This window comes from Colletotrichum godetiae (assembly GCF_030913485.1).
Source record: "Colletotrichum godetiae strain CBS 193.32 chromosome Unknown BDP55scaffold_60, whole genome shotgun sequence".
Classification (NCBI taxonomy): domain Eukaryota; kingdom Fungi; phylum Ascomycota; class Sordariomycetes; order Glomerellales; family Glomerellaceae; genus Colletotrichum; species Colletotrichum godetiae.
This window is the reverse complement of record NW_026851308.1, coordinates 59,274-78,826: the sequence shown is the minus strand read 5'-3', so window position 1 is coordinate 78,826 and position 19,553 is coordinate 59,274. Positions and strand designations below refer to the sequence as shown.

The following is a 19,553-nucleotide window of genomic DNA, read 5'->3' as shown; positions in this document are numbered from 1 at the left end:
TGTCAGCAACTGTTGGAAGCTCAGCTGACATGTATCAGTTCCATGATCACAACAGCGGCTGTTGCTGAAGGCCAGCCTAGGCCTGCTCTCTGTGTTCATACGTTCAGTTCCTGATGGACGGAGAAGCCAGGCCTGAAGCGATGAGTAGACGCCACGATGTTGACCAGGAAGAGTCGAGCAAAAGAGGGCTGAGATGCGAAGAACCCACGGTGTCGGGCAGATTCTTTAGGAAGGCGCAATATAGCGGGTGTTGCGAAATCCACATTCCGGTCGGTCATGTCCTTGGGGTCCATTTGTAAGGCTCATTTGAGAGCTTTATTGGGGATCCCCGGATATCCGGGATGGCTTCTCGTCATTTATTCCAAGGAGAGGCCGATTAGAAACTGAAGGGTTTCCTGCCCCGTAAGGCCGGTCCTTGCAGTTGACGTTGATGGGATGGAAAATAATGGAATGAACACCTCATGCTGGTGTTGCTCCCCCAACGCTGTGGAATCGCCGAGGGTTTCCAGGGTCATGACTCTTGAAGTCTTGGGGTTGTGGTCGCCCTACGGAGCGAGTGTCGGAGCCAGGGTGCCAGGGTGCTGCCCGTCGTCTGCATGCACTGCATGGATCGGCAGTCGTTGGCCATAGGATACTTCCTCCTGTATCGTCGCTCTAGCATCGGAAGGATTGCAAGAAGCTGCTGTGGCTGTCTCTCAAGGTTTCGAGTGCTGACAGTTGATTATCCTATGCAGATCAGTGAGTGAGGTGGATGGCTTGCTGTGCTGGGCTGCCTCGAAGCCCGTAGAACAGATGGGGGACGCTCATGAAAGAACAACCAGCGGAGCCAGTTCGAGAAGAATAATGTGGCGGGCATATCCACCTCGGCTGAGGTATGGCTCTGTAAGGTACCGAGCCTTGTTGGAATCAGTGGGAAGGTACATACGACAGAGGCAAGAAAGGACGTTGGAAGAAGGCACGAAGGGTCTGGTCGAGTTACAGCTCACCTGCCACGCCGGGGGTCGGCAGGCTGGTTACGCAACTATCTGAAACTTGTGGGTCACTGTTCCAAACATAGCACAACTCGGAAGTGCAGCCACGAGTCTTCGTACCGCGACGTGTGCCGCTGCCACAAAGGGCTGCCAGATGCACATGCAGATGCGCTGCTGCTGAATGACAACCGCTCTGTCACTTTTGACTTCTGTACTCCGTAGTCATCGTACGGAGTGACTCGTAAGGCAAGGAAGCGCTGAGAAGGTACGGCGCCTCGCTATACTCGCTCCTTGCCCACCTCAGGCTTATGTAAATGTCCGATCCGTAGGTGTATGAAAACCTGCTGGCGACTGTCCTCTTCGGCGGGGAAAAGGTTCGGAAGATGCAGAAAAAGAAGGCTGGCATTGCTGACACAGCCTCAAAGCCGGAACTACTGCAAGCCTACTGCACCCTGCTCAGTCTCCCGTTTGGTGGTGTGCCATTGTGCATCCCCCTCTTTCGCTCTCACTGGGCCACCTCCCACACACTCCCGTCACCGTGATCCACTCGTTCAAGAGACTCCTCGAGTCTGAGAGGCGGGCAGTGTTTTGGGTCCTCTTCACTGCCAACCACAGCGCCGTTCCTCCTCTATACGGAGTATCTTACGTAGGTACCTATGGACCCAACCCGGCGTGGTGTTGGTTCAGCGCAACCCGCAAGGTACTCTGCCTCCCACTTGGCGGGCTTGGGCAGAAAACAGAAACAAGACCAGGAAGGCTTGTGTTTGAAAGCTGGGCTGTTTAAAAGAAATAACCTCCTCGCATCCCCCCCTTCGTGTCGTGAGAACGTGTCCAGCTCCTGTTACTAGATTCATCCCTCGACCGACGACATACGAGCCTGAAGTAGCCCTCCCTTCACTCGTTTCCCCCCCTATAACCCCTTAGGTGTCACACAGGAAGTCTCCTTTTTGCGCTTCGACACTCAAACACCCAAACCATCTTCTACTCACCCGGTCATCTGAAGTAGTGTAGCTCAGGTTGAGTGCACAGGCATTCTCCCAGCCCGCTAACTCATAACTCGTCTACCGCGCGCCTGAGGTAAACCTGCAATTACCTCTTGCGACCTTCTTCTCACTTCTCCTTTGCGGCTTCGCCCTCTCAGCTTACTACCTTGGTGACTCGGTCTCATTCAGAGAGGCCGGCTAGTCGGGCTTAATTTGCTTGTTACCCGACCCACTGCGCTCACGGACACCCTGCACTGTATCCATACCTCAACTCAATCACTCCATCCGTCTTCCAGGCTTAGCTCGGGCTCATCGATCCACGCCAAAACGCTGCATCGAACAAATATCCACGACCCCCCGACCGCGTAACGACACACACCTCATTTCAACCCTCCCGCTGTCACATTTCTCCGCGTCCCATCCCTTTCCGGTCGGTACCTGAGCCATTCTCCATCTCGCACTAGTCCGATTCGCCTTGCCTGCCTTCGCTGCCCGCCGAAGCCTAGTTCAGCCACTCCAAGCGAGATTTCGACTCTCAGAAAAGGACGAGACCTTGCCCAGATTCCCATTCCCCTGGTCTCACTTAATTCCAATCCCTTCGTAATTGGCATCCGCCGACCCAGCACACATCATGGCCGCCAACGACTATTACCAGAACAAACCGTTACCCCCTCCAGGAGCTTCTCCCTCACCTGCTCCCTATTACGGCGGTGCTGCCTACAACAACATTCCCTCAGCCAGTTCAACGCCCGCTCCTCCCTACAGCTCAATAACTCCCGCGCCCGGCGCCAGTCATCCACCACCACCGCGCGCCAACACCGTATCACCCTTCGAAAGTGTCTTTGACGATCATGTTTACCCCGTAGACTCGACACAGGACGGATTTCGCCACAACGGAAACACACAGAGCCCTCATCCTCAGACCACGAACAACATGCAACCCCAACGCATGAACACCATGAACACAGTAAACACAGCCTACACTGGCCACGGCCAGACGCCATACAATAGCCACGATGCCCACCAGCAGAATCCTTACGCTCAGCCCGACACAGCTTACTACGGTCATTCTACTTCTCCAGACTCGAGCAGACAGAATGTGGCCGACGAAATTCCCCTGCAAAGCCGGCAGCCGACGCAGCCGCACAAAGATGTGGAGATGAACGAGAATGACCATGTTTACGACGCACCTGCGGGAACTCGTCGCTCAAAGAGTCGCCGCGACAAGAACAAGGTTGGGTTCGGTCAGCTGGGCATGTTTGGCGCCGACAGGAAGGGTATTCCGTGGGTGGTCTACATTTTCACATTGGTGCAGGTCGCAGTCTTCATCGCCGAGATTGTGAAGAATGGTAAGCCAAATCAAGTAGTCAGATTTGACGGCAATGACACTAACGGAACACAGCTCAACTCACCGGCTCTCCCATCATGATCAAACCCTCATTCAACCCCATGATTGGACCTTCGACCTACGTTATGATCAACATGGGTGCTCGCTATGTAGCTTGCATGCACAACGTCAAGGGTATCCAAGATTACGGCCAGCAAATCAACTGGCCTTGCCCGAACTCAACCTCTAACGACGTAAGCAACCCATCGAACCAGTGCGGCCTCGGCGATTTGTGCGGCTTTGGAGGTGTGCCGGAGCCAGAGTCTCCTTACAACGACATCAATCAGTCGCCGGAACCAAACCAGTGGTTCCGCTTCATCACACCCATCTTCCTGCACGCAGGTCTGATCCATATCGGGTTTAATCTGCTTCTGCAGATGACGATGGGTAAGGAGATGGAGATAGCTATCGGCTCTATTCGATTCTTCTTGGTCTATGTAAGCGCGGGCATATTCGGCAACGTTATGGGAGCAAACTACGCTGGTGTTATGGCTGCGTCTACAGGTGCTTCAGGCGCCCTCTTTGGCGTGATTGCCCTCACCCTGCTCGATCTCCTATACTCCTGGAAAGACCGCCGCAGCCCTGTGAAGGACCTGATGTTCATTATGTTGGATGTGGTCATCTCTTTCGTGCTGGGTCTGTTGCCTGGACTCGACAATTTTGCCCATATTGGTGGCTTCCTGATGGGTCTTGCGCTCGGCATTTGCGTCTTGCACTCACCCAACTCTTTGAGACGCAGGCTTGGCGCGGAGGATCCGTCATACGCATCCATGCACCTCACTCCCAACCAGGGTGGCCCGCCTCCATTCCTGAAAAATCCCATCGGGTTTTTCAAGGGCAGGAAGCCACTCTGGTGGGCATGGTGGTTGGTCAGGGCCGGCTTCTTGCTGACCGTCATCATCGTCTTCGTCGTCCTACTGAACAACTTCTACGTCTACCACAACACTTGCAGTTGGTGCAAGTACCTCAGTTGTATTGTAAGTTGTCTGATGACTCATGTTCAAGATTGTCTGCTAACCCATAATTAGCCTGTAAACAATTGGTGCGAGCTTGACCAGTTGAAGCTTACTTCATCATGAAGAGTTAACATCTGAAGGAGGAATACTCGAACTAATGCCACGAGAGTCTGCATTGCATTGATTTAAGGACTTTGGCAAGGATGGTTCATGATTTGCATTGCTCAGCGACGGCGTCCGGTTCACGATGGGTTATTTTATGAAAAAAAGAAAGAAAGATCTTCTCCCATACGTCCAACAGAGACAAGTCTTCTTCATAGGTAAAGCCATACATAGCGAACGCATAGCGGCTGCGGGGGTTTGCCAGGGTTCTATTCGCTGCCCGCTGACCGACCAACCGTCTCGGCATCACATAGTCGCATCGTCCTCGGACGTGTGTGTTGACGCCCCTCGTTTACCCCGCACATATCATTCGATGGGCTGTACGAGGTTTTACGTATTGAAAACCCAGCCCGGTCCTAATATGAAAACATAAATGAGTGCTTCTTCCCCCATGGTTTCTGTGTATACATGCCTGTTCTGTTGAGAAAGCGAGCCCGCCACGGTCGCGCCCACAGACGCAACTCCAAGGAATTCCTTGCGTCGCCATACGTCAAAGGCTGTCCTACCACGCCAAAGCAATTGTTTCGGAAGGGGCTGAGAGTAAGTGTGCTTCTCCTTTCACAGTCATAATGTTCCCGGCACTCTCTTGATGAATCCTATTTGCATGGCTTAGCTGAGCGGTTGTGACAAACTGCCGTTGATGCCTCTAGAATGGATATCTGAAGATATTTGCAAACAAGCATGCCTTTCTTTTGCCCCGTCTCTTCGCAACGGGACAGAGCTAGCTAATCGCTTTGCGAGTCTATGTTCTACTACACTACTGTACTGGAATTACATTTACTGTTGAGATTTTGTCAGCTAACAGAGACCATGTTTAGTAGTGCAACGACGGGCGCCAGTCCAATTCAGAAGTATTGGTCAGAAGCTTGCACATCTTGTAGTTATATAACATTTAAACGGCCACATCTAGCCTTAGTTACAATGATTGAAAGTCCATGTTCGGGGCAGATATTGCAATAAGCCATTCAGCACTTTGATTGTCATTCTGGAGAACCTTCCGACCATCTCTACCTCTACAAAGATCGCTCCGCTGCTGAGACTGAAATGAAAAGACTTGACTCAAAAGGAACCAAACAACAACTTTCTTGTAGTGGCAGAAGTGGCTACCAAGTAAACAAACAGACCAGAAGTTCGTTCCCGGTTCTGGTCAGGCAGGTACCTCGGTGTGTGGTCAATGTTACTATTGAGGGTGTACCTGAACTTGAGTGGAGATACTTTGGGAATTACCCGCTCCCCTGCACCTCCCGTCTTTGGCGTCAACGTCGCGTCTCAGACCCAGAGGAACCCAAGTGTGGCCTTAGTCATCGACTTGCGCCTTCCATCAGCCACTTTAGAGTGGGTCAAGTCACGTCGACGTCAATCACGTCAAGCGCGTCTTCGCGTTAATGGGTTTCTGAAAGTTCCATCCCATAGCAACAACCTAGTGACCCCCCAAATCCACCCGACTATGAGGTCTGGTTGATTCATTCTGCACAATCCTCCCACCACAGCCAAATCATCACAATGGCTACAGTGCTGCCTCAGAAGCGTGTGCTTGGGGAGACACCAAGCACCCGTCGCAACATCCCGTCGACGCCCTCGTCCCTAAAGAAACGCAAAGTCGAAGGGTTCTCGTCCTCACCCGCCCGCCATGTCGGCTCCCAGAAGAATGCGAAGAATCTCCCGGGCTCTAGTCAACCCAAGAGCGCCTTCGAATCAGAAGTCCTCGAGAAGTTGAGCCAAGACATCTCTGAACTCAAGCAGAACAATACCGAGAAGGACCAAGCATGGGAGCGACCTCCTCTCGTCGACTTCAATCCGGCCAGGGACAGCCTGACCTTCCAGCAAATTGAGGCAGAGGAGGGCAGCTTACATGGTGGCCGAGCAACAGTCAAGCTGTTTGGTGTTACTGAGCAAGGTCACTCAGTGATGCTGCACGTCACAGACTTTAAACACTACTTATATGTCGCCGCCCCGGTGGCATTCCGACCCGAAGACTGCAATGCCTTCAAGGCCTATCTCGAGTCACAAGTAGCACAGCACCAGCCTTGCATTCACTCCGTTGCTTTCCTGATGAGGGAGAACATCTACGGATTCCAAGGAAATGTCAAGAGTCCTTACCTCAAGGTCACTGTCATGGACCCCAAGTTCATCGCCAGGGTTCGGACAACGATCGAGTCGGGCAATGCCAACTGGAAGGGTCTGTGGAAGGGCATGGATGGTGGTATCATGACATTCGACAATATTCAATATGTCCTCCGCTTCATGGTTGACTGCAAGGCGCGTTCCTCTGGTGTCACCTATCTTGACGAGGCTAACATTTCCCTGCTAGATTTTCGGAATGTCTTGGGTTGAAGCTCCCGCATCAAAATACCAGGTCCTACACCAGTCTCAACGACAATCGAACTGCCAAATCGAAGCCGAGATCAATTACCTCGACCTTGTTGCTCACAAGCCGGTGGGAGAGTGGTCCAAGATGGCTCCCTTGAGAATCATGTCGTTCGATATCGAGTGCGCTGGACGTAAGGGAATCTTCCCCGAGGCGACACACGACCCCGTCATCCAGATTGCGAACGTCGTCACAAGATACGGAGAAAAGAAGCCCTTCGTGCGGAATGTCTTCTGCTTGGATAAAACCAGTCCTATCGTCGCCACACAGATTCTCGAGTTCCAAAAGGAGGAGAAGATGCTCAGCGAGTGGCAGAAGTTCCTCATCAAAGTCGACCCAGATATCATCATCGGATACAACATTGCCAACTTTGATTTCCCTTACCTCCTCGACAGAGCGAAGACATTGAAGGTTGGAGGATTCGAGTACTGGTCTCGACTTCCAAGCATCCCTTCCAGGGCCAAGGAGACCAACTTCTCCAGTAAGCAGATGGGCAACCGCGACAGCAAGGCCACCAATACCAACGGACGTTTGCAACTCGATTTACTACAGCTCGTCCAACGCGACCACCACCTTCGAAGTTACACGCTCAACTCTGTATGCTCCCAATTCTTAGGAGAGCAAAAGGAAGATGTTCACTACACTATGATCACGGAACTGTTCAACGGTACCCCTGAATCACGCCGACGTCTCGCCCTGTACTGTTTGAAGGACGCATACCTCCCGCAGCGTCTCATGGACAAGCTGTCTTGTCTCGAGAACTACACTGAGATGGCAAGAGTCACAGGAATTCCTTTCAACTTTCTGCTCTCCAGAGGGCAGCAAGTCAAATTCATCAGTCAGCTTTTCCGGAAAGCCCTCGAACAGAAGCTGGTCATCCCCAACATGAGATCCGAGGGTAGTGACGAGCAGTACGAAGGTGCCACGGTCATCGAGCCGACCCGAGGATATTATGACGTGCCTATCGCAACCCTCGATTTCGCTTCCCTATACCCGAGTATCATGCAGGCCCACAACCTTTGCTATACGACACTAGTCAACAAGAAGGCCATTGAGAAGTTTGATCTGAAGAAGGACGAGGACTACATTGTCACCCCGAACGGCGACACCTTTGTGACTGCCAATAAACGCAAGGGTCTCCTTGCTCAGATTCTCGAGGAACTTTTGACCGCAAGAAAGCAGGCCAAGCGTGAACTGGCTGGAGAAACAGATCCTTTCAAGAAAGCAGTGCTGAACGGTCGACAACTGGCTTTGAAGATCAGTGCCAACTCTGTGTACGGACTCACGGGTGCGACAACTGGCAAGCTGCCTTGTCTTGAAATCGCCAGTAGCACAACGGCTTTTGGCCGACAGATGATTATGAAGACGAAAGAGGAGGTGGAGAAGAAATACTGCATTGCCAACGGATACACCCATGACGCTCAGGTCATTTATGGTGATACTGACTCTGTCATGGTCAAGTTTGGCACCAAAGACCTTCCTGAGGCGATGAAGTTTGGCGAGGAAGCTGCCAATTTCGTCTCTTCCAAGTTCGTCAAGCCGATCAAGTTGGAGTTCGAAAAGGTGTACTACCCGTACCTACTCATCAACAAGAAACGCTACGCCGGCCTGTACTGGACGAATCCCAATAAGTATGACAAAATGGATACGAAGGGTATCGAGACAGTTCGACGAGACAACTGCTTGCTCGTGCAAACCGTCATTGAGAAGGTGCTTCGAATGATGCTTATCGACCAAGATGTCCAAGGAGCGCAAGAGTAAGTTTGCATCCTCCGATTGCTGAACCACATCCACTGACCCCTTTTGCCTTAGCTACGTCAAAGATACGATTGCAGACTTGTTGCAAAACAAGGTTGATATGTCGAAGTTGGTCATTACGAAGGCGCTCACCAAAGATGACTATGCAGCCAAACAGGCTCACGTCGAGCTCGCTCAGAGAATGAAGAAGCGCGATGCAGGCTCGGCACCAGGTCTAGGTGATCGAGTTGCCTACGTGATGATCAAGGGTGCGGCAGGCGCAAAGAACTACGAGAAGTCTGAGGATCCCATTTACGTCCTTGAGAACAACGTACCGATCGACACCCGATACTATCTTGATAATCAGCTTGCGAAGCCCTTGGGCAGAATCTTCGAGCCCATCCTAGGTGAGACGAAGGCGAACTCGCTGCTCACGGGAGCGCACACACGCACAATTGCAGTATCGGCGCCGGCCGTCGGAGGCCTGATGAAGTTTGCAAAGAAGACGCAAACATGCATGGGATGCAAGAAGCCACTGAGAGGCAAGGAGGAGAGCGCGGGGGCAGTGTGCTCGGATTGCGCGCCTCGGGTCGGCGAATTATACAAGAAGACACTGGACAAGACGTCGGATCTCGAGGTGCGGTTCGGCCGGCTCTGGACGCAGTGCCAGCGGTGTCAGGGCAGCATGCACTGCGAAGTGATTTGCAGTAGCAAGGACTGCCCCATCTTCTACATGCGTATGAAGGCGAAGAAGGACTTGGAAGATGCAGGGAAGGAGCTGAAGAGGTTCGACTTTGACCAGGCGGCAATCTGGTAGAAGGCGTGCCAAGAAGTGGGATACCTAGTATATGGGGGGGTATGAAGGGGGGGTTTTCACGACGCTAAGCTTTTCTTTTCCCATGAGCCGACCTTGGAGACATTCTGCAGCTGCAGACTGGATGCAGCGGTGGTGTGGAGGTCTACAGGTCTACAGGAGGTTTATGCAGGCAGATATGTTGTTTCGGGGTAGGCGTTTCACGGCGTTTGTTCGACTTCTTTTTTTCTTTCTTTCATTGGTTTCCATATGGATTCCAAGAGGATTTCGTATTCCGCACAAGGAGGCAGGGAATGGGTCCGAGAGAGTAGGCTAAGGGTATGGGGGAGAAACAACATGCAACATGATATTCAAAGACGGAGAAGCATCCTCCATACGTCGGAAAAAATCGGGAGGGAGTGGTCCTGTATGTAGTCCCAATATGGCCATAATACGAGGAGAAAGCAAGAGAGATGAGCTTAGATTGCGGCATTATTCCACAGAAAAAAAAGTGTCTCCGAGTTCTCGATGCATGGACAAGTTCCGTTGTGGGAATCGGAGGTTGCAGGAACGAAACGAACGAGTGAGGGAGTTCTGGTTGTGTGTGTGAATTGAGTAAAAGAGAATTGGGCATCGCTGGGCGAGCGCTGTGGTTCGTTGGAGGGGGTCGGTCGCCCCGGGCGCCGCCGGCAGCGGAAGGGCGGACGTGAGGGCAGCCGCCGCCCTCTTTTGCCCATTTGGTGCGTGTCACTTCACTGTCTGCCCAGGTTCAGGCCGCCTTCGCCTTACCCAGCTGCTGGATCGGCGCTTCTGGTGGTGGCGGCGGCGACGGGACTGGATGGGAGCCTTCGGGAGGGGGGGAGATGAGATGAGATGAGATGGGCAGATGGAAACACGTCGTCCTAGACTCCTGGTCTGTGTTACTCCGTAGATGTTGTCGCCGCAGTCGGTCGGTCATCCGCTCGGGTCGGGGTTTGGGCTGAAGCTGGGATTCTCTCCACGCGGGACTTTTTTTTCTTTCTCTTTTCATCATCTTTCTGGAACTAAGGTTATCAATCTCCTGGTTTACTGTGTTACGCCGAGGAGTTTTGACTGTGCTCCGCCCTTACCTAGGCACCTCAGACTGCAGAGGTGCGCACACCCATCTGTACTCCAGTGTGTGTGTGTGTGTGTGTGATGCAGCTTCCAAAGTTCGTGATGCTAATGCCTATGAGAGATCTATCAATATAGATAAACATGCACGATACGTTAAGCTTTCTAGTAAAGATGCAGCTTGCTTGTAATTTTGCAACTACAAATTGATCTTGGTAGCCAATACCGTGGTTTGCATTATTCACAGAGCCAACTCATTACGTACGTGCCGAGCAACCCTCTGTCTCTGTGTGCATTCGTGTGTGTGTAAATAGCGGAGCTACAAGTCCCTGAACTGTTTGCGGTGGTGGTGGTGGTAGTGGTTGTTGTTGACTTTGAATGCGTGCATCGTCGAATGAGACTTGAGCATTTCCCATCCCCGTTCCATGTCAACACAGTTCAAGCGATACCAACACACCGTAAGGCTGCGAAACTAACAACACAATTCCGAGATGAGATTTTTGGGGGGGGCCACCACACTTCCTTTCCATCGTACGGATACAGATTTAAGCCCTCCTTTTTTTCTCCAGCACTCCAGCAACGGCGGCAATGATGGCCCCGGAGAACCACCGGAGGAAAGAAACCCCTGCCTAGGTGGTCTTCAGGGGACTAACAGGATCAGACTAAAGCAAAGACAAAATAAAAAATAAAACACGCGACAGCGGTTTCGGGAATCGGGAGTTCAGAAGCGAGGGGCAGAAACCGCAACCCAACGTGCCCCCTGGTCAAGGACTCAAGTGGTGAAGGAGGGGCGACGTCGGCGGGGTAAGGTCTGCGAGGATAGGAGAGCAGGCAGCGCGCATTGTATCGGGTTGCGTCGCACTTTCCGACTCAAATCGGCTGAGCATTTTCGCGTGTCAGCTCAGTCTGTCACCAGCGGTAGCCCAGCCGTCTTCGTTCAATCACTCGTTCGTGTCGCACACACACACACACACACACACTTACAGCTTGCACTTTCACTTCCGATCGCGGAACTGCGACTCGACGCGCCGTTCTTCGGACACTTTTTTTTTTTTCTTTCTTCCTCTTTCTGCCAATCTATCTCCCGTTCATGCTAGCCTGCTTCTGGCCACCACTCATTCACATCCAACCACTCACCACACCTTTACGAGTTGCAATGATCAATTCACATGTGTCGCAAATCCTCGTCCCTCTACTCCGTAATTTCCTTATCTTGACCTTCAAGTGGCATAATGGAGCAAAGAAAAACCACACCCCATGGGTCTATGCAAGACATGGACGCCGCTGCGTCATGGGCCAAAAAGTGATAGCCACCACCCTTGCCCAGATAATTCTCTTAGTGCCGCCATCTGCGCTGCCGCACCAGCATCGACGATTTGGAAGGAGAGAGAGAGAGAGACGACGACGAGTGGCAGTTTGGGCTTCTAGCGTTGCAGAGCTAGAAGATCTTGAAAACCGAAAAAAAAAAACTTGAAGACTTGATCTACCTTACCTCGCTGTATCTCGACAACCTGGCCCAACCAATGAGAGACGAATGATAGGACTACAGTTCGGCTCTTGTCCAAGTGGCACGCCACAGCATGCAAGGACATTTCCAATGACAGCAACATTTGACGGGGTCCCTTTATTTTTATTTTTCTTTCTTCCCCAGTGACAGACAAGAAAGAAGGGCGAGACACAGAACAGAATCCGTGCATGCGGAAGCATGTGCCAGCGGTGGGGGGGTTTTGCGGCATGGGCTGCAATTGTTGGATGACGTGCCCCAGGTTCTGGCCTGTTTGGGACACGCGCGCCGGGCTTGTCGATGGGCTTCATGGAGCGCATTCCCAGGGCTTCAGGCATGTCTTCTTCCCTCTCCCGAACAATGGAGCGTCCGGGCCATCCCTGAGCCCCTGCAGTTCCATTGCGGACTCCTGGTTTCCGCCCCAGCAATACCTGGTTACAACCTGGGCGGCAGCGCAGCTCGGCTCGCCGCCTCCGGGATCGCACCGCTCGCGCGGCAGCGCAAACACCTCTTGTCTCTTTGTGATGGTAAAGGTAGTGAATAATTCACAACTCGCCAGCAAATCAGAGAGCTGCATGAAAGGGACCCTCGAGAACCCCCCGCCGGCCACAATAGCGTGGAAACCCGGGCCCGGTCCCGGCAGTCTATCCAGCCTAGAACTCGCTGAGTCTTTTTTACGTCAACCCGCGTAGGTTTCACCCGAGCCCTCTTTTTCTTACCTCTTTCTGTTAGCTATGGGACAGGACAAATTGTCGGTCTGGCGCCGAATGAACGCGCTTGAGACGTGAGAAGAGAGATGAGGGGAGGAGTCCTATCTCTCTCTCTCTCTTTCCACCGTCCACGCCCCCCACGGCCGACCCGGCCATGTCTTGCTCTCACGCTAGTCCCTGGTCCCCGCCTGCATCTGCCTTCACCAACAAGGGGCTCCCGAAGCTTGGAGGAGTAGATGGCCGGGGGGGACATGGGGCAACAAGACGCTTCGCCGTTGCCAGCCTGTGAGCTCTTACTCGATTCGATTTGGCTCTCGTTTCGATCGACGGGGTTCCCAGATTTGTATATAATCTTGCGGGCGCACCTCCTTTCCCCCATCTTCTGGACTTGGAACTTCATCAGCTTCTCTCTCTGCCAACGACGAACTAGGAACTCACCTTTCAGAGACACAACCTTGGAGCACCACATATATAACATACCTTTAAACCGCCAAAATGTCTAACCTTCCTACTGAGCCCGAGTTCCAGCAGGCTTACAACGGTATGTGACCACGAACAGCCATGCTTACCCATCGCATCCAATAAGACTAACACACTATCTATAGAGCTTGTCAGCACCCTCGAGAACTCCTCCCTCTTCACCCAGAACCCCGAGTACAGAACTGCCCTCGAGGTCGTCTCCATCCCCGAGCGCGTCATCCAGTTCCGCGTCGTCTGGGAGGATGACAAGGGCAAGCTCCAGGTCAACCGCGGATACCGCGTCCAGTTCAACTCAGCCCTCGGTCCCTACAAGGGAGGTCTGAGATTCCACCCTACCGTCAACCTGTCCGTCCTCAAGTTCCTCGGATTCGAGCAGATCTTCAAGAATGCCTTGACCGGCCTCAACATGGGTGGTGGCAAGGGTGGTTCCGACTTCGACCCCAAGGGCAAGAGCGACAACGAGATCCGTCGCTTCTGCGTCTCCTTCATGCGCCAGCTCAGCAAGCACATTGGCGCCGACACCGACGTCCCCGCTGGTGACATTGGTGTCTCTGGCCGCGAGATCGGCTGGTTGTTCGGTACCTACCGCCAGGAGCGCAACAAGTTCGAGGGTGTCCTCACCGGAAAGGGCCTTACCTGGGGTGGTAGCTTGATCCGTCCCGAGGCCACTGGATACGGTGTCGTCTACTACGTCGAGCAGATGCTCAAGTACGCCAACAAGGGCACCTTTGCCGGCAAGCGTGTTGCCATTTCTGGTTCCGGTAACGTCGCCCAGTACGCTGCTCTCAAGTGCATCGAGCTCGGTGCCACCGTCGTCTCCCTGTCCGACTCCCAGGGCTGCCTCGTCGCCGAAGGTGACGCTGCCTTCACCCCCGAGCAGATCGAGAACATTGCCGACCTCAAGGTCCAGCGCAAGTCTCTCACCGAGTTCGACCACAAGGGCTCCTTCATGTACATCAAGGGCGCCCGCCCCTGGACCCACGTTGGCAAGGTCGACATTGCTCTGCCTTCCGCGACCCAGAACGAGGTCTCCAAGGAGGAGGCCGAGGCTCTCATTGCCGCCGGCTGCATTGCCATCGCCGAGGGCTCCAACATGGGCTGCACACAGGAGGCTATCGACGTCTTCGAGGCTCACCGCAAGGAGAAGAACGCCGAGGCCATCTGGTACGCTCCCGGCAAGGCTGCCAACTGCGGTGGTGTCGCCGTCTCTGGCCTCGAGATGGCCCAGAACAGCCAGCGCCTGAGCTGGACCCGTGAGGAGGTTGACCAGAAGCTCAAGGACATTATGACCGCTGCCTTCTTCAACGGCCTCAACACCGCCAAGGAGTACGTCAAGGGTGGTGAGACTGAGCTTCCCAGCTTGGTCGCTGGTAGCAACATTGCCGGCTTCGTCAAGGTTGCCCGTGCCATGCACGACCAGGGTGACTGGTGGAACTAAACGCTCTCGACCGGTAATTCGGAAGGGACACGAAAAGTTAGTGTTAGTGGCGGCAACCACGTCTAAGGACGATGGGCAGACGTAGTGATGACCTTGAAATTTGGTGTAACGTCTATTTGTATTTCGGAGCTGGCGTTGGCGGCAGGGATACCTGAGTTAAATCAATACCAATTACTTTTTTTGATAAGCAAATCTCTTTGCTCTTTGAGTGATGACTGGTCGTCAATGAAGTATGAGCAAATATCTCAACAGAGTGTCACATTCAACCGCCGTCTTTCCAAGTGCCGACTGAAGGTTTGGAATAAGCCGGTTCCTCCAGAAACGCCACTTTGGAAGGAGGGCGGCGAGTCTGAATGGGTGTGAAGAGAAGGTGCTGACGAGAGAAGATATTGAAACGAGTGCTGACACTCTGAAGCCACTTTCAACTGCGGCACGGAGCCGGCTCGTCTGCCGTTGATATTTCTACCATCTCAAAGAGCCTAGTGAAGTAGCTCTACTCACTCAAAGATCGTCACCTTGTGAGGCCCTACGTTAGCGATATCAGTACACTCTGGTAGGTTGCCCTCGGATACCAGGCACGTCTGAGGGTCTTTTGAGTAGATGCGTAGCGGCATCTTTCCGCCATCTGCCGTAAGGACTGCAGCTAGATGACATGCTTGGAGAGTTGAAGATAGTGCTGAACGAGAGGAAGACGGCCCGAATTCGCGTTCTGCCTGTCGCTAGCTCAATATTTCGAGGGCCAGGATAACGTTGCTAGCTACGAAGCATCCGCCTACGTGGATGTGGCAGTGCAACGACGGGTGAATCGACGTCGATTGTGGCTCACGGACTCGATTTCGACGTGTACCTACTCGACGGCTCGTCTCGTCCAATGTTGGACATGATATAGAATGCCTCCGCCGACCCTAGCTGATGTGGGTGTCACTGGCAAGGCGAGGGATGGGGCTGCATGCGCCAGGCCCGCATCGCCGAGCTGACGTTGGCCAAACAGAAATCCAGAAGCGCCAGCAGTTATCGTTGTTGTCCATTGTGTTTCCCCAATGCGTCCTAGGTAGGGATAGTGTGACCGCTGGAAAGAGAAGTTCCCGGGGATTTCACATGTTGTGAAACGATTCGACGATAATGCTGATTCGACCACGGACAAGATCCCGCGCAGCACGACATGTCGATGATGTTTTATTTAACGTCATTTTATAAATACCGCGTGTTTCCAGTGGTGGATTTGTTGAAGAAGGCGTTCCTAACGGACGTAAGGTGTGTGTCTCTGGAAAAAATGCATCGGAACGTACCATCTCCAGCACAACTCGCGTCCTGTGACTACGAGGGGTACGACAGCAGTAGGAATTGAGCAGCAGAGAAAGAAGGGAGTTCAACAATTCGCCGTACTGTACATGCGTCGCTCCAGCACTCGTTCCTACTGATCGACCTTGCATCATGCCATCGAGAAGAGGCGGCGCACGACTGGGCGAGTGACGAGGCCACCGACGTCGTTGTAAGTCGTTATGGCGCATTGGCCAGACGCTGATGGGTTGACCCCTGCAGCAGCGGCCATCTGATGTACCTATTAAGTCTGCATCCTCGTGGGCAGTGAAATCAGCCCTACACGGTCCTGGAAGGATTGATCCGTGGACTGTCAAATGATATTGCACGATAATGGTCGACTCGGCACTGGCATAGGTTTCATCGCACGTTGCTGACTGTTGGTGTTTTGTCGATCTGCCAATAGCGAGGCAGACGAGGCACGCAGTAATACGGGGCTGGAGATGACCGAGACGAATGATGCAACTTTACCGCAAAGCTGGATGTAAGATGAAAGAGACACAGTTCAGCCCGACGGTTGCCTTGGGATATGGGCACTCTAATTGGAAAGATTGGTCGGTCATGATGTACATCTCATGAGACTCGGAAGGCACCGATGGGCTATAAGTGGGGGCCGCCGAGTCGGGATGGCATTAGCGGGGCAGTAGCGGATGGCGCAGCGACCACCCTCCCGCAGGGGGGGCCGGACCAAGACCCACTACGGGCCCTTGCCGCAGGCCCGCGTTGTTGGTGCGAGCTTACGGGCTACTAAATTACGCAGTCAGTTGCCAGGGACCATTCATTCGTGACATCGATCATGGATTAGAACACAGTCAGACGAGATATGGGGGCAGCGATTGTGGCATCAGGAGCCTCGGACTTCGTCACTCATATGATGCAGAGTCCGCAATTCCGGCCAGTCCAAATTGTTATCGGAACCTGGTTCACTACCCGTCGCGCTATCATCTCGAATCGCATGCCAATATCACTCGCGCTTATCAATGGCCAGCGCACGTTAGGTATCAAACATTTTTTTACGTCCTCAATCTACTTGACATCAGAATGAATTAGGCGACCTTCCCTATTGACTATGCTGAAAAAAAAGTTGCATATAGGTATTCAATGTAAGTCTCGTTTATTCTAGTGTCTCGCTGCGGCGCATGCGCTTCTACGGATAAATCGTCATCACCCAGCATCAAAGTCTGATGTAGCTAGCTTTTGCAGCTTCTGCAGAAAGATGAAAAGGAGGACAACATCTCATCTTTATCAAGATCAAGATCAAGGCTGGGTAGCATGAAAATCCTTGCCCAATCGTGGATGATGTCCGGCCGAGGTCCCAGCCCCTGTCACATCGAATTCACTTTGCACCAACACATCGGGATAGTCGTAAGGTGATCCTTTCGCACAAGACTCTGGCAGGTTCCTCTTTCAATGGTTATCTCATAGCTCAATGGACGGACTAAGACCAGGCTAGCCGAGTCCACCACTCGATTGTCTCAGCTTCCATGTGGGGGGCAGCATGGAAGCCGATTTTGCTTCATTTCATGACTTGCACTGGTCCAATTGACAGCGCCTGGCTTGCTTGGGTCTAGTACCTAATCCATTGCTTTCTGTATGTCTTGATGCTGTACGAGCGGGCTTTGCGGCTCAATTCCTCTTTAACGGTTGCGGCTGTCTCGTTTGGAAGGGGTCTGAAGATTTCTGTGACCAGGGCTTCGGTGTCGATTGTGGCTGCCTGGGGTCAATCAAGGGTAAAGTCCAATTCATAGTAGCATTTCCCCGTTGCTGAATTCATCATTGACCCCAGGATGCTTTAGGCAATCACTGATTATTCGGGAAGAGTGGTCTGGGAAAGAAGATACTTGACGCACGTACCAAGTGCAAGTTCCTTTCGGCTGAGCTCTGGAGTGGCTGCCAGTTGAAGATAAGCGGGGGAAGGGTGCAAAGGCCTCACTCAAAGTCCAAACGGGCAACCACTCCGTCGGGTGGAGAAATCGACGGCACGGTACGTATTCCTTCGAGTCCTTCCCACTGGGAACGGCCGCCTGGCTAAAGCCGAACAGGAGACAACTTTCGACCAATTTCATTGGCCTGTTTGCGCACGCGCAAAGAGCGACCCAAGAGACATGTCTTTACCGGCCACTCAGGATCCATCTTTCCCCTAGCTCACATTACTAGGCAGGTAGGTAGCGAGGTACCTTAGTGAGGTATTCTAGTTTAGAGTGCGTATACGTATCTTGCTCTCACTTCCATTTCTCCTCCCGTCCACCGAGGTAGGTACCTTGCTCTCTTTACGGAGTACTGCTCGTAGCATCCAGCTCGCCCAATCCAACCCTTCAACGGCACCAATGGCACCACCCAATACAATCGTGACAATGTACCTCAAGAGGCAGCTTCTTTCTTTTCTGGTCATGACAGATTCGGTCCGGCCAATAGACTCATGCCGTCTCGGATCTCCTGCAATAGTTGCTGCACACTAACAAATGATTGTCACAGCCCGACTCTCCATCAGCCCTCCTACTTTTACGCAGTACAATCCTACTCCGACTACTATCCACACGACGCTACTATAACTTTCGGCAACGCCTTCTGCACATCTGCAGCTCTGCATCCTATTGCGCCGGCGCAACCGCCCACTCACACCTCGAGAAACATGGCGCTGAACCCTCAGTCTCACCCTCACTCCCTCTCCCGTCTTCCTCTCCCCGGCTTCAGGACCTCAGCTCGTGCCGATACCATGGTCTTCTATGTTGCTCGCCCTCATTGTCTGCCCCGTTTCCTACCAGGAGCCCGATAAACCCGGGCCCGGCTTTGAGTCTCAAGCCCCGGCTTCCAGCCAGCCTCATTAGGTCGGCTCGCTCCAACTTGAGTTCAAGAATGAATGAATTCGGATTCGCGCTCTGGCCCCGAGACACAAGATAGCAGAGCTATCAAACTATGCTAGCCCAAGCTTGCCTCATTTTGCCAATCTTAAGTTCGGTGTCTAGTTCCCGTAGACCACATGCTGCCAATGCATTCTCCAATGTTGCTCTTATTGGTTTGGCTTCGGCTCGAGATCAACGGTCATCTCTTCTGATTCTCGCCCAGCATGTCCTTTCACACTTGCATGCGATGACGGATCCGGCACTGGGCCTTGCCGACTTGACGAGCTCGTTCGTTCGTAGCGCACCCAGTGCACCTAGCGACCTAGTATCCCCATGTGCCTTTTCGGCAAGGATGTTCCCAGGACCCCGGTCATCCACGGTGGTGTTCCCTCCTGGTCTGACTGGGGTGGGTTCTCTGTTTAGGTATCTACATATGCTAGTGTGGGATTTCTGACTAGGAATAGTTCGCAGCGGCGCATCTCCCTCTGCTTGGCCCGCCGTGGATCCCCCAACGAAGCATTCTTACATCTTCTCTTTGAAGCCCATTTCTCTCTTCTGCCCTTCATTCTGCACTCGTCATCCGCATTCGTCCGTCTCAGCCTTGAAGCGTGTATCTACTACTCTATCTTGTTGCTATATAGAGTCTTGTGAACCCCTCTCATCCTCAGTCCATTATCGCTCACCAACCACATCAACCCGGGATCTTGGCAGCATTATCCTAATCAGCAAAGGCCTCTCTCAAGACCATCACATCTGCTCATCAACTTTGCTTTTGAGTATTGTATACCCTGAAATTAGCCACGCTTGGT

At 52.9% G+C, this 19,553-nt stretch overlaps 4 protein-coding genes across 4 annotated transcripts; all 4 read left to right on the top strand.

The window, feature by feature from the left end:
• Positions 1–2,240: 2,240 nt before the first annotated feature.
• Positions 2,241–4,618, top strand: BDP55DRAFT_356137 (rhomboid family protein). Its single transcript, XM_060567012.1, has 2 exons — positions 2,241–3,303; positions 3,357–4,618. Exons 1-2 carry the CDS (start codon positions 2,586–2,588, stop codon positions 4,367–4,369), a joined length of 1,731 nt encoding a protein of 576 aa, XP_060424206.1. The 5' UTR covers positions 2,241–2,585; the 3' UTR covers positions 4,370–4,618.
• Positions 4,619–4,867: 249 nt separating this feature from the next.
• BDP55DRAFT_636913 (DNA polymerase delta catalytic subunit) lies at positions 4,868–9,381 on the top strand (the record flags this gene model as incomplete). The annotated part of the gene is made up of 5 exons (XM_060572942.1): positions 4,868–4,999; positions 5,551–5,622; positions 5,873–6,706; positions 6,771–8,584; positions 8,640–9,381. 5 exons carry the CDS (start codon positions 4,868–4,870, stop codon positions 9,379–9,381), a joined length of 3,594 nt encoding a protein of 1,197 aa, XP_060424205.1.
• A 3,702-nt stretch (positions 9,382–13,083) lies between these two features.
• Positions 13,084–14,706, top strand: BDP55DRAFT_679517 (glutamate/Leucine/Phenylalanine/Valine dehydrogenase). The gene is made up of 2 exons (XM_060576057.1): positions 13,084–13,203; positions 13,268–14,706. The coding sequence occupies exons 1-2, from the start codon at positions 13,159–13,161 to the stop codon at positions 14,579–14,581; spliced, it is 1,359 nt and encodes a 452-aa protein (XP_060424204.1). The 5' UTR covers positions 13,084–13,158; the 3' UTR covers positions 14,582–14,706.
• A 3,883-nt stretch (positions 14,707–18,589) lies between these two features.
• BDP55DRAFT_355886 (uncharacterized protein) lies at positions 18,590–19,277 on the top strand. Its single transcript, XM_060567011.1, has one exon. It carries the CDS (start codon positions 18,818–18,820, stop codon positions 19,196–19,198), a length of 381 nt encoding a protein of 126 aa, XP_060424203.1. The 5' UTR covers positions 18,590–18,817; the 3' UTR covers positions 19,199–19,277.
• Positions 19,278–19,553: the final 276 nt, after the last annotated feature.

Coding starts and splice junctions, on each gene's coding strand:
- BDP55DRAFT_355886 (XM_060567011.1), top strand. CDS start 18,818: ATGCTAGCCCAAGCTTGCCTCATTTTGCCAATCTTAAGTTCGGTGTCT.
- BDP55DRAFT_356137 (XM_060567012.1), top strand. CDS start 2,586: ATGGCCGCCAACGACTATTACCAGAACAAACCGTTACCCCCTCCAGGA. Junction 3,304..3,356: donor CGCCGAGATTGTGAAGAATG/GTAAGCCAAATC, acceptor AACGGAACACAG/CTCAACTCACCGGCTCTCCC.
- BDP55DRAFT_679517 (XM_060576057.1), top strand. CDS start 13,159: ATGTCTAACCTTCCTACTGAGCCCGAGTTCCAGCAGGCTTACAAC. Junction 13,204..13,267: donor AGTTCCAGCAGGCTTACAAC/GGTATGTGACCA, acceptor ACACTATCTATA/GAGCTTGTCAGCACCCTCGA.